This window comes from Festucalex cinctus, chromosome 18, assembly GCF_051991245.1.
Source record: "Festucalex cinctus isolate MCC-2025b chromosome 18, RoL_Fcin_1.0, whole genome shotgun sequence".
Lineage (NCBI taxonomy): Eukaryota > Metazoa > Chordata > Actinopteri > Syngnathiformes > Syngnathidae > Festucalex > Festucalex cinctus.
In genome coordinates this window covers 6580058-6607373 of record NC_135428.1, presented here as the reverse complement: position 1 = coordinate 6607373, position 27316 = coordinate 6580058, and the positions used below count along the sequence as shown (strand labels likewise).

At 39.6% G+C, this 27316-nt stretch overlaps 1 protein-coding gene across 11 annotated transcripts in view; it reads right to left on the bottom strand.

The window, feature by feature from the left end:
- Positions 1 to 477: 477 nt before the first annotated feature.
- Positions 478 to 27316, bottom strand: part of LOC144005816 (RNA-binding protein Musashi homolog 2) — a 271115-nt gene continuing 244276 nt past the window's right edge. For 2 of the 11 annotated variants that reach the window (XM_077504186.1, XM_077504192.1), the window contains exons 12-14: positions 16116 to 16295; positions 11985 to 12139; positions 478 to 7181 (exon numbers count right to left, since the gene is read on the bottom strand). In XM_077504186.1, the coding sequence (XP_077360312.1) occupies positions 7140 to 7181; positions 11985 to 12139; positions 16116 to 16295 (377 nt within the window). In that variant the 3' untranslated portion in view covers positions 478 to 7139. The remainder of the gene's footprint in view (positions 7182 to 11984; positions 12140 to 16115; positions 16296 to 27316) is intronic. The other 9 variants (XM_077504185.1, XM_077504191.1, XM_077504194.1 and 6 more) reach the window with 6 other exon arrangements.

Genomic DNA, 27316 nt, shown 5'->3' with positions numbered 1-27316 from the left:
CATCTTTGAAAGTGATATATTGCATCTACATGAGAGCGAATGTAATGTGAATAATGATGATAAACTTGGAACTGGAATGACTGAATTTCAACCTTTATTAACCTCAACTCATGTGTGCGGGTGCGCTTCCTCGTGTTGATTCATCCTCTTATTCCAGCTACAGCCATTTAGTCAGTGAGCCTTAGCTGATATCGATGCTCTTCACGATGGCGCTGATGAGAAAAATACTAGTGGTTGATTGGCTTATTTTCCCGAGTGCATATGCAGTACCGCGGATGACCACTGGGGGGAAGCAGAATTACACAGCATGGCTTGTTTGCTTCCTGGACTGCAGTAATAATAACTTAGATTTATATGGCGCCTTTTCAATGCTACTTAAGTGTGAATAGATGTAATCTGTATGAGGGTGGATTCAAGCATTAATTGTAATGTCAAAAAACGTAATAATAAATAGAAACTAAAAAAAGCAGAAACAAGTCATATAACAATTCAGTTTATTGTATTTATTTTCCAGACAGACACATCAATTTCTGGACCACAGTAGAGGATGGAAACCTTTCACAGACAATTTTTTTTTTGTCAATATTATTATTTGAAAATACAAATATAAAATTAGACTTTCCACATTTGATATGTGAGAGACCCCCATCCATCCATTATTATTTTCCATATGTTTTACAACGGGGCTTTAGCAAGCCTATATGGTAACCTGAAAGATGCTTTCAGATCAGGTCAGTCGAGTCTGTCTGTCCATCTCTCGCCATAAAAAGTCGGTTAACGGAATAAAAAACAAAAAAAGGGGGGCAAGTGTTAGGAATGGCCCGAGAGCGATGCAAGAAACATGTCCCGCGATGTACCTGGGATGGAATAGTGACGGGACGCTCCTACTACAATGAGCACAAGTCTGCAGGCTAGTATTAATCAGACGGCTCCTATCTAATGAAGACACACGCATATACTTGTACTTATGTCTATTGCATGGGAGGTGGTGATGCTTTCAACTGGGAATTGACTCTAAATACACGTTTCTTTTCTGCCATCTTGAAAGCTGGGTAGATGTGGTATAAAAAAAAAAAACAAGACTAACTTTGCAGTCAGTGTGACAGCCCACTCTTTCATAAAAGATAGCTTGGAGATAAGGACAGCTTTGTCAAGTTTTTTTTTCTGGGTTGGCGATGATGGAGAACATTCAAGAGTGGAATTGAGTGGACAAGATAACAGAAAAGTCGGCGTGCGGACCAGCTAAGTGAAGTGTGGCCATTGCCTAGCACTTGCCTCCAGATTCAAGTTTCAATGGATACGGTAGTACACAAACGTCAACACCTTCCAGGTGGACTTTTTTTTTTTTTTGAGATTTTTTTTTTTTTTTTTCTTAAACCAAGTCCCCCTCCCCTCTCCCTGAACGGAGAAGCTAAGTCGACTAAAATGAGTAACATTCATCAGCTGCAAAGCGCTGTCAGTTTGCGATCAAATGAAATGAGAGCCACAGAGCCATGCTACCTTAAAGTCCAAGCTACTGCATCACTACACTACGGAGGCCATTGGCGGCAAAGAAAGTTCAAGTTTTTGTTCTGTTCAGGTGGCTTCATTCTCATACTAGTTCTTTTCGAAGCAAAAGTTAAACTAACGTGAAAAAACACTTTCTTTTACCCTGTTGGATAGAAGGCTAAAGAGTACAGAGAGGTTAAAATGTCTTGATTTTTTTTTTATTTTTTTAAGTAATGTCTCACATGTTAAAAATAAACAAGAATGCTTGTGATAGCTTCAATTCCATTACAGTCTCTTTCCTTGTCACTGATTTGTTGTAATGTTATGCGGAGCTAAAGCCCTAGCAACAAAAGCGAGAACACCCCTAAGTAAAAATGTTAAAATTGAGCACAACGCACGTTTCTCTCCCCAGGATCATGTGACTTATTAGTGTTATAATGTCAGGTGTTTTAATTGTTGTGTAACATTCTAGCAATTTATGAATAAATAATTTCCTCAAATAGTGGCCTCCAGTCTAATAGGCTAACTGCAATGTTCATTTCCCTCCCAAAAGAGGTTAATGAGGAATTACTTTTACGACTGATGTCTTTCCATTAGTGATGGGAAAATGAAGCTTCATGAAACACTTGCAATATTTTTTGACTCCTCTAGATGGTGCTCTTGATTTAAATAAAGGCTAGTGCAATGGAAATTTCCACTGCATCTTTAAACCAATACTGCCATCTAGAGGAGTCAAAAAATATCACAAGTGCTTCATGACGCTTCATTTGTCATCGCTATCTGGAGTCCCGTTCGGCCAATTTCGGTCAACAATGGATTAGTTATACCAAATAGCTGCAAGAGAAGTGTAAATAGATCGATATCATAGCTTGGAGGACAGCGTTATTGACGTTAACAGTACGGTGATGTGGGTGCATAATTCCATCCTTTGGTATTCTTCCAATTGCGGCTGTTTGCAAACTACTATAAAATCAGAAATGTCAGTTAATAAAATAACCACAATAGAGAAGCATGGCAAGCTCTTATGCCCTTGCAGCAAGTGCAAAAGCACTTGAGCTTGTATCATATCTGACAACCTTGGTAGGCAACAATTACTTCTGCCTCCATTCCTGAGAGGAGCCAAGAAAAAAAAAGGAGCAAGGCCTCCTCTCAAACATGGTCACTATTTGAGGAATTACACAATGACAATATTCCACAAAAGAGATCGCAATATTTTGAGTATTGAACTCAGGCCTGGCTTGAATTATGTTTTTTTTCCCCATTCTATTTCAATTCATTTAAAATAAAATCGGTTTTCATTCAATAATGTAACAGCGATGACAGAATGCGTCCCTCTGGCAAAGCAAATCAAAGAATACGCGTTTTGCATATCTAGCGTTAGCATTTAAGGTAGTATGGCACACCCCTTTAAAAACATTCAAGGGTGGGATATCCAAATAATGCCTTGTGTACACTTCCACCTCCCAGCAAGTGTTTCTCTCTCTATCGTCCATCCACGAGAGCTTTGGTTCGCCGAAACCATGCGAGAGAGGTGACGCCAACGGAAGAAAGGAAGAGTAGAAGAACTAAAAAGGTCCAAGTGTGAAGATGTGAGACTAACATGGTCACCGAGAGAAAGGTCTAGCGTATATCTTGACTGGTCCTAAGTCTACTACAGTCACTACATCTATCATATTAATGAGCTCTATAGAACATCTACTTGTACTTGGAGGAGGAGGCCGGGGAAAGGAGGAGGAAGAACAACAATGAAGCACTAGACTGGGAGCAAAGACAGCACTGCGTTTACAAGTTATTTCTTTACACACCCATGAAATACATGAATGAGCAACAAAAGATCTTCCGAGGATGGAAAGAGAGAAAAGCAATGGATGCACAGTACATTTTAATAGTATAGTACAATTATTATTCATATAGAAACCACAACAAAATCGAACTAGAAATCAGCAAAGAAGCATCTTTCTTCTTTTTTTTTGTTTGTTCTTTTTTTTTTTTTTTTTTTTTTTGGTAGTTTAGTTTTTTCTTTTACATGTGAACATTAAAAGTTTTTTTTTTCTCCTTTAAATTATTACTTCATCACAACTGCATACCATCGACTTTAAAAGTATCCAGCATATTACTTAACCTGGTTGTTTGGAAATGCAAGTGGGTGGAACAACAACAACAAAAAAAAACAAAAAAAACAAAACAGTACATAATTATTATGCATCAGTATGCACACCATCCGCTCCGTCGGATGACCTTGAAATAGCCGATGACACTCAGGAAGCGCATCGTTATTATTACTATTATTATTAGTGAAATGTTTGTGGTTTGATAGCGAGTAATTCAGTGTGCGACCCAGAATAAATACGTTCAGATGAGTCATGGGTCTAATAAAAGCAAAGCAAAGGTCAAACATGTCAAGTACTATTTAGCAAGCTGTTAAGTCACCTTCGCCATTCAAAGGTGTTTGTCTAGTTCGGAATACATGAATCCAAAAATCCTTTTTGCGCTAATCCCAAAGCACAGGGCCGCCTTTTAAAAAGCCAACATGTACATGTGCAAATAGGAAATGGCCTGTACTTCACTACTCACAGTGCAATGATTTCTTCTTCTTCTTCTTCTCTCTTTTTTTTCTTCCTTTAAATAGATCTATTTAAATCATTCAGTGTTTTCATTTACGTGAGAATAAATTAAACCTGCCCGCCATTCCACAACAGAATTGGCAAGGCTGAGGTATGGTATCAAAAAACCTTTCCTAATTCATTCCAAAAACTAACAACAAAGCGGGCTCGCCCGTACATTGTTTGTTCCCAAAAGAATTTGGGAAGGAGAAGGATGATACAAACAATAAGAGAAAACCGAGAAGAGTACAAAAGTGTCCGCATATGCACAAAATGCAATCTAAAAGTACAGTGTGCTTTGGATTAAAATCTTTTTTTTTTCTTTCTCCTCGTCGTCTTAACAGCTTAACAAAAGATACCAATTCGGATCTTTTTTTCTTCTTCTTTTTTTTTTTTTTTTTTTTTTTTTTAAATTTCATAAAACTTGACTGACTGAACACACCATTTGTAAGTTTGCTGGTTTGACACTTTGTAAAACGATTCAGCGTTGACTATTTACAGAGCAACAAGTGTGTGTTGGTCTCAGGGTTGTTACCGTCTTTCAGCAGGGAAACTAAAAAGAATTATAATCATAAGTGTTTACAGCTTTTTCTTCTATTCACACGCTATAACATGTTCTTTGACACACCATCACAAAAATATGCTATTCTCTCACTGAGTTGGTTATATGCAGTGACTGGAATAATATGTACAGCTACATTTCTTTTTCGCAAGTTTGACAATGTTGTTATATGAAATTTGTTATAGCATATATATATATATATATTTATATATATAATATTTATATATTTCTAAACAACAAAAACAACACTTATAAAAAAAGGACCATAAAAATATTGGAGTCCTCTTTGTATTGCCCCAAAATAGGTCATCATGGTTAACAATGAGACATCACAAGAAATAAAAAGCGCTACTAAGATTTATTACTTTGATACCCTCGTATCCGATTTGCCCTAAAATTGATTTTTTTTTCAAATCTAAGAATCTTCTTGCACAGCGACTCTTTGTTTTTTGTTATTTTTTGTGTTGAGCCTGAATGCTTCATTTCTCTTTCAAGCTACCAAAGACGAAGACATTACAAGCAGTTTTTGTTTTTGTTTTTTTGCCACGTCGCCCGCTGTTTAAAAAGCAGAAAAAGAAATCAAACAAAATGACACAAAAGTCGTGTGGAACTAAACCGACAGAGCAACCGAAGCACAGGAAAAAAAAGAGGCGGGTGAGAGGGATGTGAAACATCAAACCAAACCGGGCGCTGACATTACAGGAGGTTTGAATATAGTACAGCAGTTGTTCTTTTTCTGAGATGACTCAACAGTTTCTTTTCTTCTTCATATGGTTTAGCACTTGCTCGCTCTTTGAGCCTGTCCGCTGTGCCTCAGTAGCGCCACCTGCACACAAAGCCAATTAGAAACTTCGTCCCGTCTTTCCTGGGCCGCCAGACAAACTCTGCTGGAGAGAGGAAGGACAGCACGGCGACAGCGCGAGTCAATAAACGTGTGAAAAGACAAAAAGGCATGAAAACAAAATGAATGATCGTGCTGACAGTCAACAGGCTCGCATGCGCGACCACGTGTGCACATGCTGCAAATGTGACATTGGAACAGACTCAAACAATCTAAAAATACAGTAAATGTCTATTTTGGACATGGAAGGTGAAGGTGAGATGAAGGCTCTGTCCTTGAAAAGCAGAGCTGAGATTCAAAAACTGCTTTGAAAATAAATGTGAAGAAGAAAGTAACTTGGCAGAGCTGGAGTGCCGTGTGAGTGTGTGACTCATGAAGCCACACGAGCAACCTTTAACACGTGACTAACATGAAAACAATTGAGATTTGGTAGCCACGTTTCTACCAAGTAGTACACTTCACTTCGTTATAGTATGTCACTCGACATTTGTGTTGGTGTAAGTTGTGAAGAGTGGAAAAAAAAACTGACCCATACTGTCACCATATAATAAACTAGGAATAGCTACGTGGGGAGTGCATATGCGCGAACACTAAGTTTGGCGTCACTGTTGGCCGGCTACGGCTAATACCTGTTAACCAGCTAACGCCGAGCAACGGGAATGTTTGGCCGGCTAACGCTATGCTAGCAACAAACAAAATGGAGTTGGCAAACTTGGACGCCAGACCTGAGAGACAAACTAGCTTAGCATTAGCTAGGATGAGGCTAGTAGGAACATAGATGGATTTAAAGTGAGACCAAATAGATTAATAAAAAAAAAAAGAAAAAAAAAGCTTTTGTTTTGCTGTTGACTTAAGTACGATGCGGGACTCTGGAGGGTAAAGTAAGTTATTTTAAACTAAAAAGGTTAACCTGTGCGGGTGTTGTGACTGAGTTTTTAATACAGAAATTCAGCATTTCAGCATTAACATTTCAACTCTGTTGTGAATTTTGGTTTTGTTACTTATTCTGTCTTCTTTTAGCGTTTAACTGCTTTTATTTTGTTGTCTTGTAGTTTTTAGCTCCAGTGTTTCCTGGGTGCCTTTCCTCATATGGTTTCTCTGTGCCCTGCCATGTTTTTTTCCCCTTTTTATTATATTATGGATGTTTTAATTGTTTAGCACCTTGGGTTGCATTTTAATGTATGAAAGGTGCTATATAAATAAAGTTTGATTGATAGACATTGACAGGCAACCTAAATACAGGTAATTGTGTTTCAAGCAAAAAAGGTGAAATGCATATTTACAATTGATTTTGAAAGGTTAATTGAAGAAGAATCTCTTTTAAGACACCCTTTACACTATATATTTTCAACTAAAATGCACTGAAATTTAGTAGACTAAAACAATTAAGGTGCCAAACATTTATAACTACATTTTTTTTTTTAAACCATAGCTGAAATAAAATTATTGTTATTATTGCTCCAAACTGAAGTGAAGTGTACATCTTGGTGCTGGTGTGGCCACTGAGTGACACTTCAGGCTCAACTCGCTGCTCTGCTATGTGAAGGGCGACTGATGCGATGGACATACAGGAAAGAGAAGACTGATAAAATGCACAGTAAATAAAATGCAATACCTCTGATGAGATGGCAAGCAGGCCACCTGTTCAATGGTATCCATTTGTAAAAGCTGTCGCAATCAAGGGGCCCTAAAAGTGTACAGTTAGTGCTGCGGTCAGTATGCATTTCAAGGAAAGGAAAGTCAATCATATCAACTTTTTCTGCTACAAGTTTTCAAATGAGATTCAGTTAGATCATCAGCTCAACTCCCCTCACTTAAAGTAGACACAGTTTGAAAAAAAAAGAAGACATCATTTGGTACAGTATATATTCTCCTGACTACCAGCAATTCAAATTTGTCCTCTGTAGTGGACCTTTTCAAACCTGAATATCTACCACCCAGTGCATACGATTGAATTAACTCATCATGTGCTCTATAGAGGGGACGTTCAGAGCTTTCCAATGATACCAAATGTGTAGGGGTGACTTTCGGAATGACACCATTTTTAATTTTTTTTGTTGCTATGTCCAAATCTGCTCAGCAGTTGGTGTGCTTTTATTGAATTTATTTAATTGAATTTGTATTGAAAAATGTAAGTTGCACACTCTTGTTTGAATATGTTTACATATTTTAACATGTACAATTATTTTATTTTGCTGGTGTATGCCATTCTTCACCTTGAAAAAAAAAAAGAGAAAAATATCAAACATTAAATTAACAATTAACTTAAAGGAGGAATATGCAGTTTACAAATAAATCACAATTTTTCATATTTGTTCAAAATGTTCGTATTAAACTGACAGTAGTCCAATAGTAAAACGATTTTTGAAAAAAACAAAACAAAAAAAACAAAACAAAACAAAAAAAAACCCTCTTTAGCCCTATCTTGAACTACTAATTTGATTTTTAAGAAATCGAGATACCAATCATTTGCCGTGTGCTTGCGGGCACACCCATAATCGATTGTCAGTACACCTCCGCAGTTTTGTACCTTAAGCTACAGGAGCTTTGTTGAAGCGATAGCAGAATAACAACCTCCGGGAATTAAAAAATACAAATAAAATCCACCCTGTATTTGTGAACAACCGGACATAAGACTAGCAAACGGGAGCAGCTAAGGATTCAGAAGCATTATTATTTCTGCTCAAAAGGTAAGGTTGAATTTAATTGATCGTACATTCTAAAAACAAAACAAGACTTCAAACCGATAACATTTTGTATTAGAGTAAGACTCCGTTATGAATGTCATGCTACCAACGTAGCAGTCGTGGCTAACGTCAGCTTTTTTCTAAGCAATTTTCACGTGATGTTAGTAAGGGCCGTGGCTTAGGTCAGAGAGTCGAGGAGGTGGCTACGTTTAAATTAAGGTAAGTTTTACATTAATCTTTGCACATCCTAAAAATTGAGTGACAATTGGCTATCTTGAAATAATGCCACTTTTTTTTTTTTTTTTTTTTTTGGGGAACATCCTGTATAAAGGTTATACGAACACTATATTATTATTATTATTTTTTTTACTGGAGAAAGTGCACACGCTCTCAAATCAAGCATGTTACAATAACGGCATCTAATACATACATGATGTAAAGACACTCATACATACAAAAACACATGCACACGCACGCACAAGTGATTAGATATGAGCACATGGCGAGATCAAAAACATCCCAGAATGAGATCACGGTGCCGCTCAGCTAATCAGGCTCGCGTCAGAGTGGCTGCTGACAGGTTGGTGGAAATCACAAGCAAAGAAAGGAGCAGCCCTTTCAGCTGTGATTAGCCGCTGTTATCGCCTCAATCAACTAATTGCGTTCTAATTGTCTTGCATATAAAAACAGTTAAAATCATTACGGCTTCTTTGCAGGCGCTATTTTGATAGTGGCTAAAGGGATTAATAAAAGCAGCCAAGCGTGACTCTGAAGTCGTGCGCAACGCTGATGACGAGGCCCCATCAGCATTCTGCTTTGCTGCCTGATTGGGACGAGATGATTTAATAACGCTGGCATGTTGGGATCATCCACTGGGGAGGCTGGAATCTTGACTTCCGTTGCATTTGAAAACAGAAATGCTAAAAGGAACAATACACGAATATGTATATATGTGTATGCACAATATACGAATTTACGTATATGCACAAGATACGAATATGCCTATTCGCACAATATACATATACGTAAAATATACGACTATAAGCATACGCACAATTTATAAATATACCTGGACACACAATATACGAATATACGTATATGCTCAATATACAATGTACAAATGTTAGAATAACAGCTTGAAAAATCATCAAACTGATACTAATTAGCTTGAAATTTGTAAGTTAGCACCGTTACCATGACATCGCTAGATTACATTCTCAGAAGTTTATAATAATGATGGACTAGCCAGGATAATATCTGTGTTGCGTATGGTCTGTTAAAAAAAAAACTGAAATGATCCATCCATTCGTTCTCTATAGGGCTTGTTTAGGGTCAGCGGATCATGCTAGAGTTCAATTCTTTATACTTTTTATTCTATATTATTTTATATGTGGAGTTGAATTCTTTTTAAAAGAAGGTTATAACTTGCACTTTTGCATTCTGCATGCCGCGTGGGTTCAATTCCCACCCCGTGATGGTGGGAGTGTGAATGTTGTGTGTCTGCTTATGATTGATTGGCGACTAGGTCAGGATGTGCCGCACCTTTCGACGAAAATGGACGGATGGAAATAAATGTTATCTTAGTGTGGAGCACATACAAATATTGTCTTGGTTTCTTTAGCTTCTGGCAGTGTGTTTATTGATTTGATGACCCAATGTCTCTTTACCACTGTGAAATGTATTTACCACAGTGGTTAAAAAAAATAAAATAAAAACAAATCAACTGTTCCCAACTGTTGCATCAAATATGAAAATTGATCTGTTTATTTTACTCATATTTTAAACTACATTCTAAATACTAGCCACCAAAGCAACAATTGGAAAATAATACAAACGCTTGATTTCCGTTGGTAAACTCACTGCTGGTAAATCTGCCTTGAAAACGAGCCAGCCTGATCTTTCCTAACAAATATTTTGCTCCCAAAACTGACGCCAGCCGATTATGGCTGATCGCCAGTGGACCTAAAACAATTAATGGAGGTTTTGCTTTGGAAGCAAATAAAAAACATGGTTTCCCTTTTTGTTTGGAGACCATAAAACAATTATTTGCGCTTGTTTCAGTGCAAATCAGGCGAGGCGGCCTCACACGAACCAAAGACCAGCTCAACCTCCACTTTCTGGTCCCTGCAACTCAGTTTAATGATGTGTACTATAAAGTTTGCTTCACTATGTAGTCCTGCAGGACTAATGGGCTCTTCATTATGCCACCTCAACCCATATGCTAATTACTTTTTATTCCCACAAAGCAGGTGTTATTTGCATAGCCTGCTCTCCGTTTAATTGTGTAGAACTATTAAAAACATGCCCCAACAAGCTGAGTGCCAGTCCAGCAGTTCAGCCATGCTTCACCATTCTAGGGCCATAAAACCCAGATGAAATATTCAGTGAGGTCCAAGAGAACAGAAGCGCCAAGCAAACAAATACTTCGCTGAGCCATCCAGGTCCGGACAGGAGTGGAAGAGGGGCCCATTTGCTGGGTCACTGGGTTGAATAGCAGCAATAATGTAAGAGCCTTTTAACACACAAAAAAACGAAATTGACGTCTGACAGCTGTGAACAGATTTGTAAATGCTAGCTTGCAGGCCTCACTTTAATAGCTCGTTGTTCACTAGTTAGTTGCTCTAAAGTTCTAAATCCAATTTGCAATTTGGTGACAAAAAGTAGACTAGCAGATTTGTACAGATTGAGAAATAGATTTTAGACTGCAAAAAGCAGGTCTAACTTCTGGCGCAGGTGGTGTAACGAGATTTTGGTGGATCTAATTTCCAAATGCAATCCAGCAGAAATCATTAAAGAAATCATCCTAAAAATATTTTAATAGCACCGCCCTGACCATGACTACAGTATGTGGCGGAGGGGTGACACGATCAGCGGTGTCCAATTGCCCACGTCACGTTCGCTGTATAAACCTGTATAAACACACTTTGCGCACACTAATCTCATGCACGGACCCCAGCAAGTCAATTTCTGCTTTCGAAATGTGCGCTTCAACCGCTCCGATTTGAGTGGGAAAAAGGGGAGCTGCTTCGATTGGATGGGAGTCGTCAGCGTTCCATCCGACAACGGTGCACAACGGGATGGATATTTTGTGTTAGTCAAGCAAAATGCCAAAAGATAAAAAAAAACTCCACCTTTGTGCTAGATTTGTGCTGGGCACGAAAATAAAGTGCTATAGAAAATCGATGGATGGATGTTGAAAAGTGTTCTGTTTTTGGCTAACCAAACTATAGACACGTTAATGCAGACATTTGGGGCCAAAGTCATCTACTGTCTTTGTTATCGCCACTCTAAAACAGTCCTGCTCTTCTTACATTTCTGAGCAGCTAGCAGCGGCTAACCGGTCGGTAAAACAGGAAGTGTGTCAAGCAGCGCCAATTGGACAAGGTCACTGACGGAGACTAAACATACTTGGTGGTTGGGTTTCTAAAAATAACAGCCATTTTTACACGCACAGGGTGAAGTAATTGGTGCGACTGCTGAGAGAATAAACATTAGCATTTGACACAAATACATTTCAACTATGATTTGGTTCACCCGAATGTGCACATTGCCACCTGAGTGAAATTAGGTTGCAACACTTCAAAAAAACAAAACAAAAAAAACAAAAAAAACAAAACACATTTTGGAGTTGACAATAAAATACAAAACTTGTAAAATACTAAAAAATAATAATAATAATAATAATAATAATAATAAAAAATAGAACAAATCAAATAAATAAAAATGTCAAATTAGTAGACTATTGAACGCCAGTGATACCAAGGTGCAGCCAGACATCCATTAGGTGTAGATCGAGTACTCACGGTGATGCTGGGGCCGAACCCGGAACCAGGCTGAGGGCTGGCTGCGCTGATGTAGTTACCCACAGCCGAATCCTGGCTGCTGGGTCCGTAAAGTTCGGCCACGGGCCCTGGGCTGTTGGTGCCGTGGAAACCTCCGGGCCTTGACGGGTTGGCGCCTGCGTGCAAACACAACGTGGAGCAGAGCGGCTCAGAACAACTTTATGAACAACTGTGAGCTACTTACGTTCATTCAGTGCCATTGACGGATATAGACGTCCAGTTTTGGGCTGGCAGTGAACGAGTTTTAAATTAATAGAACTCATCACTGGATTCATGAGAAACTAACAAGTGGCTGATTTTCTTAATTTGGGTTCAATTGACATCAAATGAATTGAGAATCCAGTATGACGTTCTATTAATGTATTTCAACATGCTGTCACATCATCAACATCCACTTCCAATCATGCACAACACAAAGCAAGCACACTGCTACAAACTCCCAGCATGCTGAGAAACGTCAGCTATGTGTAAATGCTAACATGCATAATGAGAAGGAATACTTGTCAACAAGGAGAGTGACGCACCGTTGGATTGTTTTTATTTGTTCCCATTTGAATTTATTGCCTCTTTGTTTTATTGTACAAGCTGATCACGACGAGTACCGACTACAAAAACATGGCCATTACTTCTGAAAGCACTTTGAGCCGTGTGTCAACTTGTCAGTCCTCGGCAGTAACTTCACGGCGGAAACGTGCGCCAGACAAGAGATAGAAGGCATCGGGGGAAATATAAAAGCTTGACCCGCGTTCATTTGCGGGTCCAAACTCAGGGGACCGGAAAAAAAGAAACACTGTACATGACTTACCACCTTTGCCCTGCTAGTAAGAGCAAGTCAGACTAATGAAACGTCTTTCAACAATCCGGACGAATACTAAAAGCTCGTAATGGCGAATGAAGGAATGGAAGGAAGGAAAAAAAAAAAAAAGACAGCAGGGGAGAGAAAAATGTGACTCTCTTCACAGCAATGTCCTCCGCTGTCAGCTCCAACATGCCCCTTTGTCTGGCCCTCATTCTTAGATAGCAAAAAGCTGCTTTGAAAAAAAAAAAAAGAATCCCCACAGAAAAAGTTTGATCTTTGGCTCAGAAATTCTGTGGAATCTGTGTTGTGTGCCAGGGAAATACTATTTCGCTGCAGGATATATTGTTAACGTTACAATGGCAGTGTAAGCAATATGACTAAATACAATTTGACTTCAAATTGCTCCTGATGAACTGTAAGCATGTTAAACAGCGAGTGCTCTTATTTTGTCTGCAAACACCCCAGTAGGCTGCCATCTCATATTAATAATATTTTAATGCAAAGACTGCATGTGTTCTGTGTATGGCAAAGGGGCAGAACCGAGATGATACTAGATTCTAAATCATATTGAACATTTTTGTATTATTATTAAAGTATCAAATACTGAAGACGCATGTTCTTCTAAAACAGCTTGGGGGGCATTTGTGGCCCATCATCCACTTTGTAGCAGCCAGCGGCATATAGTAAAAACAGCCGTGATTAATAAATTTGTTTTATATACTGTAGAGCTTTTTTAAATATGCAAATGAACTATTTACAATTATACAAGTAACAGCATTTCTCTTCATAACACTGCGGTGAATAAATATAAATCATTTCCCCCACAACTTTATGCTCTGTTAAGGTCCAAACTGGGAAAATATCACATGAATGATTGGCAAGTAACTGCTGGTTATGGTGATGAGCAGGGGCTGATATTTTCTGGTGGATTACAAGGTCTCAACCACCCTTAAAGCTTGTAAAATCCTAAACTATTAGCCTCACAGAAAGCTGTTCATAGAGCAGTTTTTTTTTTTTAAACACTAACATGGGAACAATATGCGATTGCTTGATGGACTCATTTTTTTAGTGTGCTTGATACCAGAGGTGGGCATCGTCATTGAGTGGAATTGATGATTAATGGAAGTGGCCACCTTTTGGCGTATGCTTCAACACTTTCAGCGAATGCTTGATAATGCAAATCCTTGAAAAAAAAATGCACAGACTGAGCACCGAGTAAAGCACGATTACTTCTGTCGATCGCGGTTGTGTGCACACGGTCCTTCTCAATCCGTGTAATTTTTGTGAGGCTTCGCTGAAAGTGCTGAAGCACACGCCAAAAGGTGGCCACTTCCATCAATCATCAATTCCACTCAATGATGATGCTCACCTCTGCTTGATATATGAAAGTATTCCGGTAATTTTGGACACTGCTGATTTAAGTAACAGTTATGTTTTTGCACAATCACATCTTCTTTAATTAAGATGTATTTAACTGTATATGTTTCTTAACATTAACATGTTTTGTGTATATTCAGTACGAATTGAATGTATTTTATGACGGACAAGATGGTTTAAACACAACTCTATTTTTTGCATGCACAACAAAAACATCCACAAAGTAATTCCGAATATATCCGCAAACAACATAGAAATCCTTTTCCAAGCAGTTACAACATGTTACGCTCTAACAAGTATAAATAATATGAATGCAACCACATTTTTCAATTAATTAAAGTGCCTTGTTCTTGTAAACTCTCACGAGGTTGTCTCAAATGTGAAGCCTTTTAGGAATTCATATTTGAGGGACACATCCAGTATAGAATCTAGTCATGTGATCAAGCTACGCTGATTCCACAGTGGATTTGTGCTCGTTCTCTTCTATAAAACTGCATGACTCAATGTAGACAATTATATTCATACTGTACAATGTTTTCAGCGTACGAATCGCTCATGCATGGGGAAAAAAAAGGTCTCTGGAGCAAAGGATGCTGTGATAAAATGTGTTGTGTATAATAGGAAGCAGCAGAGTTTTAGAACTCCCATCACATCTGCGGAGTTGACCCTCCACCAGCCTGTCTGCGTTTCTGCTGTTTGCTGAGCTACATTTTGTAGCGAGCGGGCTGTAGTAAATGCCAACATCTGCCTGAGGCAGCTGGCCGACGTGCTATTAAAGGAAGCTTTGGACTTGTCCTCCAGCCTGCGAAGGCCACACTTCCCTCCCTTGGCTTTCTTCATTCTTTTACTTCGACTAGTGAAGGTGAAGTCACAACTTTGAGTCTTTTGCCAGTAACAAGGCGAGCAAATGCATTGGAGTCTCTGGAGACGTGGCAGCTAAGCGCCAAGTGGAGGTCAACACTGTCACCTACAATGAGACGCAGCAGTCCACTAAATCACATTCCCTTACTTAACAATAGGTACTGGTGGGTGGTCAAGCCAGTAAGGACAGAAGCTTAGGCTAGTTTACTGTATGACTTTTGCGCTATTGTTTTATATGTTTATCTGAAAACATACTCAAACGAGCTCAAGTCTACAACTTATTGAATCTAGCCGGTGATGGAAAATCGTGACAAAATATATGACTCTTGTTCATCTTATCTTCCTGACTACCAGCCATTCGAATTTGTCCTCTGTAGTGGACCTTTTTAAACCTGAATATCTCCCACCCAGTGCATACGACTGAATTAACTGCTTTTGTGCTCTATAGGTGACATTTCCAATGATACCAAATGTGTAGGGGTGGGGCTTCAGCACTTTTTCGGGAAGAGGAAAAGTAATAAGTGTATAACACTTTATTGAACAAATTTAGGCTTTAAATGTTGTTATTGATAATTGACCATCATTCACAAACACAGATAAAAAAAATCCCTTGAAATAAACATTTTTCCAAATCATTCAGATAAATTCTAAATGTGCTGGAGAGCCAAGTGTCATTCATGACATCATCAGTGTCGTCGTACCGCTCACATGCAAGTGGTGAATAACATTCTGTGCAAGGCCCTTGTGTGCAAGCAGGGGCTGCAATACATCTACTCAAAATAACAGATAATCGAAAAAAAGTAAAAAAAAATAATAAAGGGGGGAACATGCATTTTCTCAGCAAGACAGGCTGACTTTTCTACTTTTTTTTTAATGGGGCAGGGGGGATTTTTTTCATTGACAAGCACAGGAGAAAATGAAAAACAAAACCAAACAACGCAGAAAGTGAAAAGATCTGCCATCTGCATGGAGTAATGTCATGAATCAAAGTGAAAAGTCCGTTAAAAAAAAAAAAGAAAAAAAAAAAAGGTTAAGACAGATACGCGTATACAAACCTGGGTTCTTAAACTGATCCGGGCTGTGTAGGTGCTGGAGGGGGGAGTTGCAGGCGGAGGTGGCATGCTCACTGTGCAGCATCTGAGCCGCCTGGGGCCCCAGGGAGCCATAGTCAGCAAAGGAGCAGGGCCCCCCCCTTTGGTCACCGGGTGCGGAGTAAAACCCATAATCGGGGAGGCCTGGGAGATACAGTAAAGGTGGGGAGGGGGAGGGGGACTCCATCATTGTGGAAAATCAACTTTGTCAATGTCAAAGTCAATGTCCAGATTGTCGAGCAGCTTCTCCTTGTGTTTGTCAATGGCCCCCGCCAACCCCGCCGCATTTCGACACGCTCCGCCGCATCCTAAACGTCTCCGCAATTATTCCTCTCATTTACTTTTTTATTTATTGTTTTTTTTCCTCGCAGAATTGACCAATGTGTGTTTTTGTGCGATCATTACGGAGTGAGATGAAACTGAGGAATCGTTAAAACACAGGTCAATACATTCTCATTTCAAACGGACAATTCTCTGTTGACATACCTGAAGGAAGCCTGAATGAAAGAAACACAAAGCGCACCAATCAATAATTAATTTAATGGCTCCTCTTTGACCGGCGAGCTGGAGATGATAAGGTGTGTATGTGAATGAGATACAAATATGTTCCCGATGTGATCCAAACATGTCCTTCTAATAACGCTCCCTTCTGACACAGATGGTGGATTATCAACAGTTTAGAAAATGTCATTCAGCAGTAAGTCGCGCTGACATTTATTGCATGTCCTCTTAATCGGAGACAAGCTGCTGGTGGGAAGAGGGGCAATTAAACCAAACGTCCTCCTCACGCCTCTTTTAGATAGCCGCCTTAATCTACTCAGGAGGGACTCAGCCCGGTGACACCAACTTCTCCCTTCGCCGCACCTCCCACCCTCGCCGCTCGTGTTTGTGTTTTTATTTGGCCCGCGGAGCAAACAGCCATTCAGAGCCACTTCACCTCGACCCACTCGGAATGATAAAGTCCACTTGTGCCAAATGGAACGCGCGCGGCAGCCATGTTCCTCCCGCCAGGGCTTTCTAGCACTCTGATCTCCCCACTTGTGGGCTTGTCGGCCCACTCGTCAAATTATAGGATCCGAATGCGGCCGGCTTCCCACGTACGTCACATAATGCCTGACACATTGAACAAAGCTCGAGAGCCGATCATTACATTTAGTTCACTTAGAAAATTGTCACAGAAAATTGATTGGCCTTGCTAATGAGGGGAAACCGGATCAATAGAGTCATTTTAATGGAGGGTGAAAATATGACAATTGAACTAACTATGTTAGTGGGAATAAATGTGCAATGCCGAATGTCTTCTTTTCACATGCACACGTGCGAAGTTCATCTTCATACATTGTTCATCACTAGTGATGCAGACTAACTCCGGATTAAGCTTCAGTCTGTGAGTTGGGGGATGTCGTGAATCAGGTTCAACATGTACCAGTGTACAACTTGTGCAAATGGCTTTTGGAGTAATCATGTCCTAAAATACAGTTTTGTCAAAATGACTGCTATGAAAAAGGGTATTAAAAAGATGATTACAGGGAGTCCTCAAGTTACGTCGTTTCGACTTTACGGCGCCCGTGCCTCATCCGTAGCATCTTCTTTTTCGTGAATTTCCCACAGTAATCTCGCCATTTTAAAATTGTATTGTTACCGACGGCAACGGACGCCCATCGAAAAGGTCGGCTCGCCATCAGGCGCGTCACATTTCCGTGTTTTAAGTTTTCAATTAGCCACTGATCTGAATATATGACTGGATAGCCGATAGCCCATAAACGCCCGTGTAAGCCGTTGAAGCAACAGGGCGGCCATATTGCTCCTTCCATCTCGCGAGCAGACTACTGTATAAACTATACCGTGATGAAAAGATCTTGTTCGCACACAGTTATTTATTACTGCACATAACATAGAGAAGAGTGAGCTTTACTTCGCGCCAGTGCCCCTTGTTCATCACGACTCCAGTGCTGTGACTTGTGGTGATGAAGAAAGCCGAAGCTAGCTATGCTAATCGCTATAAATAGCCACAACTAGTTTTGTTTTTTGTACTCTTGGGCCTGTGTTGATATTTAAAGACTGCATCACTATGTTGGATGGACAGACAGAGGAGTTGAAAGTTCCCTGTAAACTGGCCGATTATAAAACAATACGCCAAAAACACGTGATTAGCTAGACGATTAGCCGACTAATCAGTCCAACCCCAAGTTTAGATACATTTTCTCACTCTGTTTAATCAGAATGTGACTCCATACTTTCGAGTGTGACTTTATGTATACTAAAAGTTCAACAAAACAATCATATTCTAATATTGTCATCTTAAATGAATTTCACTGACATCTGAATCACTGCGGCAAATGTGGCGGAACCCAAATGCAATGAACCCCCCGGATACATTACAAATAATGATGTGGCACGTATTGTATGATTTAAGCTTTTTCAATAAACCCCCCCCCCCCCCCCCCCCCCCAAAAAAAAACAAAACATTGTAAAGTATGTGGAGAAAATTCATCGTATAGAGTTTCACTGAGCAAAGGCTAAAGTCGCTTTATGGCTGTCTACAGGCACCTGGACAAAAGTGCTTCTCAGACACTCATGCACAAACATGCCGGCCCATTCTCGGAGCCATATATTTTCATCAGCGGCTATCTGATCCGTTATGCAGGACGAGACTGGGCAGATTGTGCCCGCAGCTGCATAAGTATCACCGATCATATCAGGGAGCCGCGGACCGTCCCATTATTAATATTCACACAATCTATCCAGAACAATGGGCCTTTCTTAGCCTCCTTTTTTTTCGGTGGCCACTAATTGGATGTAATTACTCATCTACAAAACAAATGAGCGTGCTGAGGTTGCCTTGGAGACTAGATCAGGGGACCCAGCAGTGCGAATCATTCACAGGGCTTCATTTATACTGATAATTATCTCGCCTCCGCAACCGCCCCCCCACCAACTTTCCCTCCTGCCCTCAGCGACCAAAGCTGGCTGAGAGGCGACGTGGGAGGGGGAGGGCCCTGCAGTCATCTGTTTCTGACATCATCAGGGTGGCGCTCTCCAAGTGGATAAATGTCCTGCTCTGCTTGCCACTTTGCCAGGTGACTGCCTTTAAGGAGGAATCATCAACCTTGAAAGCACTGCGGCCCTTTTTGTTCCTCACTAGTAGGAACATGAAACTAATCACACTGATGATAAAATAGGACATCATACACAACCGCCGCTTTCACGAAGCACTTCAGCAAGTTGAGTTTTAAAGGCAACATCAGCAGCCCCGTTCGGAGCTGCTGTGTTCTCAAAACTGATTGACGGGCCTCTTAACGCTGCCACCGCAACCTGTACTTGTAATTTTGCCACATACCGCTGCAATCAGCACTGATTGCAAAGTCATCAGAAAGTTACATTTTGACCACAGATTTTTTTTTCTTTGTGCACTTAAACTGCTCAGTCTGAGGAATGTTATTAGACAAACTTTGATTGATATCCACTCACCGACTACATTAGGTACATCTGCAAAATGAGATACCATACAAGAGTAGCAACAAACACTCTCTTCTACAAAGCAATTTTTGTCCCACTTGTATAGCCACTGAAAGATTTAAGAATATGCTTATTATTGTGCAACATTGAGGTAGGTAATTCTTGTTTTAAATCACGGAATGGTTTGGGTTCTGAATACATCCAAGAAATGCTGATTGAATATAAGACCAATCGGCTCTGAGGTCTGCAGACTTGCGTCAATTAGTGGAATCCAGATTTCAAAGTAAACATGGTGAAGCAGCATTTAGCTGTTATGCTGCACATATGGAATAAGATGCCAACAGATGTGTCAGCCCAGAGTGTAAATGATTTTAAATTCAGGTTAAAAATGTTTTTAATACTATTTTTATTTCTTTACTTGACTCCTAAAAACTTATAAAGTTTTGTATTCGTGTGTTTTAACATTCTTTTAAACATTTTTGTAATTGAAACAAATAATGAAATAAAACTGCCTTGCCCTATTATCTTCTTCCCAAAAATGTTTTGTTGTACTTTAGTTTTTATTTGTTTTAATATTAGTTTTACTTTATTTTTTATTTTTATTTATTATTTTTTTTCTTCTAGAGCTCAGTATTGTTTATTGGCAGTTTTATAGATTCAGCATATCATCATTGCTCTTTTTTTTTTTTCTTCCCTGCGTTCGTGTGCATGGTGTGTGCGTGCATGCATGCGTGTGAGTTTGTGCTCTTTAATAGACCTGAACCCTAATAAAAAATCCCATACACTTCACCTTAACCGGATACTTCAAAGTCCCACCAGAGTCGTGAAGTTGTCAAGAGAGACCAGAGCAAGGATCAAAGGGAAGAAAGATGAAACAAAGTGAAATCCAGCTCTCCAAAAATCCAGACACCACCTGCCGCCCACAGGGTTACAAAACCTCAATCTTTCATCAACCACATTTTTTAATAAATGGTATTTGTCAAGTGCGAGCTAAAGAAAGGTCACTAAGTATTTTGTAATCAGCTACAATTCCCAAACGACTGTTCCTCCCTTCTTCGGGCGGCCATACAGTAAATACCAAAATACATTTCCAAAAACCCCCAAAAGTGCATGCATGATATTAATTGACAAAGACAAAAACAAAGGACAGTTTTGCTATAATTGTTAATTTTAGTTAGTTTTAAATGTTTTATGCTTTTTAAAAAAACACACTTTTGATTTAATTTAATGAATGCACATGTTCTTTCAATTATAGTTTTAGTTATTTTGTTAAATTACAACATTGGTATCACCCTGTTTCCATTCATACTACTCAAAAAGAGCCATGTCCTCCTGCAAATAGACCAGCTTTGTGTTCAATTAAAGTGACCCACATTTCACACAGAGTGAGAAATATCTATTATTTCTTTTTCAAAATGTATTTACATGCAGAGTTGATGGGTTTGCGCAGAGGTTCGCCTGCAAGCTGATGCTCGTGACTATCGAGCAGCTCTGCTCATTTCCACAAGCAGCCCTTCTTGGCACGCTCACTCCTCCGCCTTTGTCACAGTGCCAGTTAGATTCCTTGGTGGCCATCAAACCACATCACCCTACAGAAGATGTCAATAAACCTGACATGCTGCTTCTCAAATTAGCATTGTATTGTCGGGCTCCCGTAATTAGCTTTTCCATTTTCGCCAATGTCATTTAAAAAGCGAGTGATATAAACTAACAGCTCTTTTTGCTGTCTTGCCTTGCTTTCACTTTCCATTTGAAATAATCTTTTCTGAACCAACGGCTGAGTAATTAACAGCACTAGACAGCCTTTTCAGAGAGCACAGACATTTCATAAATAATACATATTTAATGTCTTGTCATTTTGTGTTCAGAGAAGCTTGGCTAATGAATTTTAACAGATGATTTCTTCTTGCATTTACTCACTCATACTCATGCCTGTCTTTTGTTACTATCCATTTTATACCTCTTTCTCTTTTCTTTGCCTTATTTCCCAGGAATGAGCAAACTCATCAGTGCGCTTGACTAATATTTAGTGGAAGGGGAACTTTTAGAGGGAGCAGGGAACATATATGCTGCCCACACAGGTAATAAAGTCATCAAGTCGTCTGAGATAGTTTCTCGTTGGGACGGAGAAAGCAAACCGAAAGGTGACAGCACTGAGCCCTCCGCCTCAAAATAAAAAAAATAATTTTCTTCATGATCATATGCGTTCATTAAGGATGCAATTTCAGTTTTTTTCTGGCTCGATGGAAAGTTCAGATGCGACTTTTGAAGTTGTGTTATCTACATATGGGCACCACACTGCCCCTTAGAGGCAGGAAGAGCAACACCCAAAAAGGCACACAACAATGTAATGACGAAATAGTAATGCAATGAATGGAATTTGTTGCCCACACTTAATTATAATTTTTTATTGATCTTATTAAATTGTTGTTACAGCCCTACACTTTTTTTTTTAATTTGCATTAAATTAATGGCATTTTTTTAATTCCTATTTTCTAATTTCTGATCAGACACAGGAGGGCGGCTGATAATGGTACGAATGGAAACAGGTTGATACCAAGGTTATTCTAGTTTTTTTGGAAAACAAAACAAAACAAAACAAAACAAAAGGTTATTCTAGTAATGCCAATGCAAAAATAAAATAAAAAGAGTACTTTAAAAAATATATATAACTAACTAGAGCTACACTTTACATTTACAAAACTAATATTTCGCAAAAATGTTCTTTGCTTTTTTTCTTTGTCAATTTAATATCATACACGAGCTTTCGGAATATTAAATTTTGCACTAGACAAATATTCCATACATATTAAATGACAAACTAATCCAAAAACAAATACAAAACTAAACTATAACAAAGGATTTTCTAAAAAAATAAAATAAAAAAATCACATTAACTAATGAGAAGTTGCCAAAGTTTCAGAATGTACAGTGTAATTTGTGAAAACTTTGCTGCACACTAAAATGTGCAGACAAGCCCTGTCAGTGTTTAGCATGCAAATTCATTGGCTTATCTTCTTTGGCACTAGAGCATGTCTTTGCTGGTTGAGCCCAAAGTTGGTAAGATATCGGGCAGACTTCCAACTAAATGAATTATGGAAGGATGACACGACGGTTGCTTAGTATTGAATGTCTGTACAATAGCAAACAAACTTTCCCTCGATCAGCTAATTAACAAATTCACGCTTCCTTCTGTTAATTGCGAGCAGCTACAGTGGCCTCTGAGTTTCTCAACCGTAGGGGGAGCAAGGGAGCAGAAAACTCTCCTCACTGTTGCATGAAGCGTTCAATCATGCTTTCTTTAAAGCGAGTGTTATGTATGCACACCCTGGAGGGCAAAGCCGTGATGTCCCTAAGGGGATGCGCGTGTAACCTCCGAGCATCTGCTCCCCACAGCTGCCAGAGCCAACACTTCGTGGCAAAAGCGCAAAGGGACATTTTGCCCTCTCCTGAACTTTTCCTGGGCCTCCGACAAAAAAAACAAAAAAAAACAAGTGAGATGATCTTAGTATGCCTAGTCCTGTTAAACCCTGCAGCAAATACGCGTAGAGTGCTTCTGGCACCGGGCTTGAGCTCTGCGGATTAACGTGTGGGACAAATGGACCCCAGATTGATTGAGGCCAGAACACACAGCACACATTGGTGTTCTCCCGGGCGCCGCGGAAGATCACTAAATTATTTGGGAGGAAATTGATGAAGACCTTCTTTCGGAAATGACTGTCACATAAGTTCTCCGCTTTTCATGTGACGAAAAAGGGGAATGGAGAGGAGGCGGAATGCGTAATAATAAAAAAAAAAAAAAGCCTGTAGCAAAGAAGAAGAATCTTGATAGCATATAAATGCTTCTACAGTATACAATGCTGTGCTATTTCTGCACTGGCAGCCGCAGTCTCATTGGAGTTACTGTACATAGCGAGCTCTGACACCTGAATGGCACTTTGTGATCACTGGAGGTGAAGCTGAGATCTGAGACCGACATTTGAGCTTACTAGGAAGCTCCGAGGGGATCAGAAAAACACTTAACAAAGCAGCCTGGGACCCGCCGGAACCTTCTTCATTCTTTGTATTTTGCTCGGCTTCTGTCTGACAATGCCAAAAGCACAGGCTATTGCTGCAACTTTCATGAATAACAAACAAAACAAACCCGCAGCTGAAACCGTGCTCATATTTCAGTAGCTGGGGTTCCAATAAATGCATTGGGGAATATTTTTCAGTGTGTGCATCAATATGCAACTTTGTTAAATGTCAAACATTAGTGTTTATCAAGCTTGTGGCGGTGACATCATTGGTGAACATCAGGAATGCATGCCATCCATGCAACATTTTCCTTACTGGACATATGACCAATGCGACCTACTCAGAAACAAACAAGTAGTAGTGGTGGGGCAGATTGAGCCCAACATCAATAATATTCACAATACAATATAATGTAATAGAGACGTTGGCAGAGGTGGGCATTCAGTCAATATTGACGGAAAAAGTCCATCAATCCATCAATGACGGACGCCATTTTTGTTGATGAACAACAAATGACGGAAACTTCGAAAATTGACGGAACAAGCATTGATGGAAGTGCTCAACGTTACCGTCAATAACCAGGGTCAGTACCGACTGACGGATGCTCGTTTTGTCGACGGTTAACAAATTGAGCATTGACGTAATCGGCTTTTCGTCTATGTATTCGGCAATAACAGTATTCGTCCCATTTTCTGACGACTGAAGCTTGGTACACTTGACATGTACTTGAGGTCCGTCAGGCTCAATGTGGCAAAATAAAGTAATTTCAGAAACCACGCCCCCTGCGCGCATCGTCCACATTGCCCACATTTTCCGCACTGTGCACCTACGAGAATTTGTAACCTACGGACGTATATAGTATAGTAACCTTGTATTTCGTGTAGTTTCCTATGGTCATGAAGGCAACAGGAATAAGGATGAGCGCAGAGGGCAGCCATCTTGTGTCGCCTCTACCGATAAAAAGAGAAGAAGAAGGAGACGAAGAAGAAAAACTCAAGAACTGCGAAATGTAAGCAAATCTCAAGTTTGTTGAAATTTACTGACAGTCCTAAAATAGAGGCTATAATTTAGCAATGATGGAAGCGCGGTTAAAAAAAAACATTGACTGATTGACGGGTTAATAATTATAGTTTGGTTAAGCTTGAAATTGTGACGGATTGATAATGACGGACGAAGAATGATGAATGACAGATTGACGTGCCCACCTCTGGTCACGTTGATGTTAATTTTGATTGATAGTGTCATGAGGTCCATACATCCGAACTACCGTTCTTCTCCTGAATACAATACTGCAGTCAAAAAGGTACCTAGACCCCACTTGCCCACTTTTGTTTTGAAGTTGTGCCACAATCACGTGACTCAATGAGGCTAGGTCAACACAAGAAGCTTCAACTGCAAAGAGAAAGAGGAAGACCGTGTAGCTTCATTTTCAGCTTACCATTCACTCAAACATTTCAGAAACGACGAATCAATACTGAATCTTGCAGCTGCACACACCTAAAAATAAACAAACAAGTATCTTAAATGAGACAAAAACCACCTTCAAGAGTCTACAAACGCCTCCAGCCGCCTACAGTTTGACCCTCCTTGAAAAGGTGTGGCAGAGTTAAAAACTACAGGGGACTTTTCTTGTTTTGATCCGTAACTATCGCCTCTAGGGCAAGGCCGCCGCGAGCAGTTCAAATACACCTTGTCACCACCAATGTTCTGTCAAAGAGAGGTGAAGCGGGCACGCTGTCATTTTGTCTGCTGAGCATCGGGTCAAGTGGCCGATGTCACGGACAGAAAATATTGTCAGTGTCCTCCCAGCAATATTGATGTGTCACTTAACAATCTACATTCCAACGTGACACACCACATTGTTACGTTACTGATGGGGTATATATATATATATATATATATGTCTTTAGAGTGTTTACATCCGGTTTGGTTTTGGATTGTGTTGAACAGATGAGCTTGTGGCCTCTTGGGTCCAAAGCGGTGTTTCCAACAAAGTCCCACCATACGGATTAGAACTGTTTATCTTAAAAGGTAACATCAAAACTTTGCTAAATTAAGTGAAATATATGCACATAATTATAAATAACACCTTTAACAAAATAGAAATACTCATAATATCTTGGTCAAGTATTTATTTATTTATTTATTTATTTTTTTAAGTCTTTTCAAAAATAACTTGATTTTTTTCCCATACTGAGTGGTGGAAGAGATTTGATGTGCTTCCACTTTTAAATGCAACCTGTTTGCAAAACTATGTATAAATTAAACCACTACGTTGCACATCTGCTCTTCTAAATCCAAATAATCATTGTTTGCTTCCCTCTGATTCGTTGCGATATCATGCTCAGTCCTAGTACGAAACAGAATATGCTTGGTGAGAACAGGCCTGAAGTGGACTGGACTGTTTTGAATGTGGTGCTCTATGAGAGCTGTAGGTGGAGTCAAAGCGCAAAGAATCCCCACGTATGCCACAGGAAGACGTTTGTGTCATTTTGTCAAACTTTGAGGCAAAACAGAAAAGCAAGGCCACAATAACAACTTCTGTCCTTTTGGGAGCAATATTATTACAAATGGGCAGATCTGCTGGCAGAGGTCATGCTGAGTCACTGTGTCTCTAAAAAGAAGAGACACCTGGATATCGTCACCCTCCTAAAATAATGGTCTGAGTCATTTTCCCAGTTTTTCCAGAAAAGACAGAAAAACTGAACCAAATACTGATTTTGTGCAATAATAATTTCATTTCAAGGGTAGAATTGAATGATTTGTTTAAACACGGATTTAGCCGATTGTCGCAGAGGTGGTCAGAAGCATATACTTTTAAGGCGAAAAAATATATACTGGTAGATTTTTTTGTCAAAATGTGTAGCCCTGTCATGCACAAATTATAACCTACATCATGATTTTTAAGGATTTAAAAAAAAAAAAAAAACTCTGAAAGGGTTAAGAGCAGAGGTGTCAAACATATGGCCCGCGGGCCAAAATCGGCCTGTCAGGGGGTCCAATTTGGCCTGTGAGAACAGAACCCAACCACAGGTTTTCACAAAAATTAACTGTTGTTGCCAATTTCGTCCACTGAAAGGCGGCCAGTTCAATAACATTCTGAAATTTGGCTGTTGCTTAGGATTTGATGCAAAAATTTTGCGCTAATTTTTGTTCAGAAATTTCAGATTACACTAAGATATTGTTAAATGGTAACGTTTTTAGAATGTACAAGTATTTGCAAATGTGAAAGTAGCCACTGGCCACCGAATTAAAGTGAGTTTGACTCCCCTGATTAAGAGTATGACGATATGCAAAAACCGCTTACAAACAGCATGATCACAAACAATAATTCATTACATCATTGCGTTGACAGGTTTTGGGTTCCTCATCCTGAAAGTTGAGCTCATATCGCCGTTCCCGTCGTCGTGATCATACCATACAAAGAGAAAAAAGCGTGACACTGGCTAAGCAGTCAAAAACCACAATGTCGTGATTTATCTTCCCCTGTCCATAATGATACTTATCTCGCTTCCATTTGCAGCTGTCAGAAATAAACTGTTCATGATGGCTGCCATCAGGTCATTTACTTTCTGGCTGCTGCCAACCCCGAATCAACATTCCTGCTTCTTAATGACGTGCATTGCCATGATGGTCGTGCTAATGGTTTGTTTTGAAAATACAAACAGCCTGATGTGAAGGACGGAGCA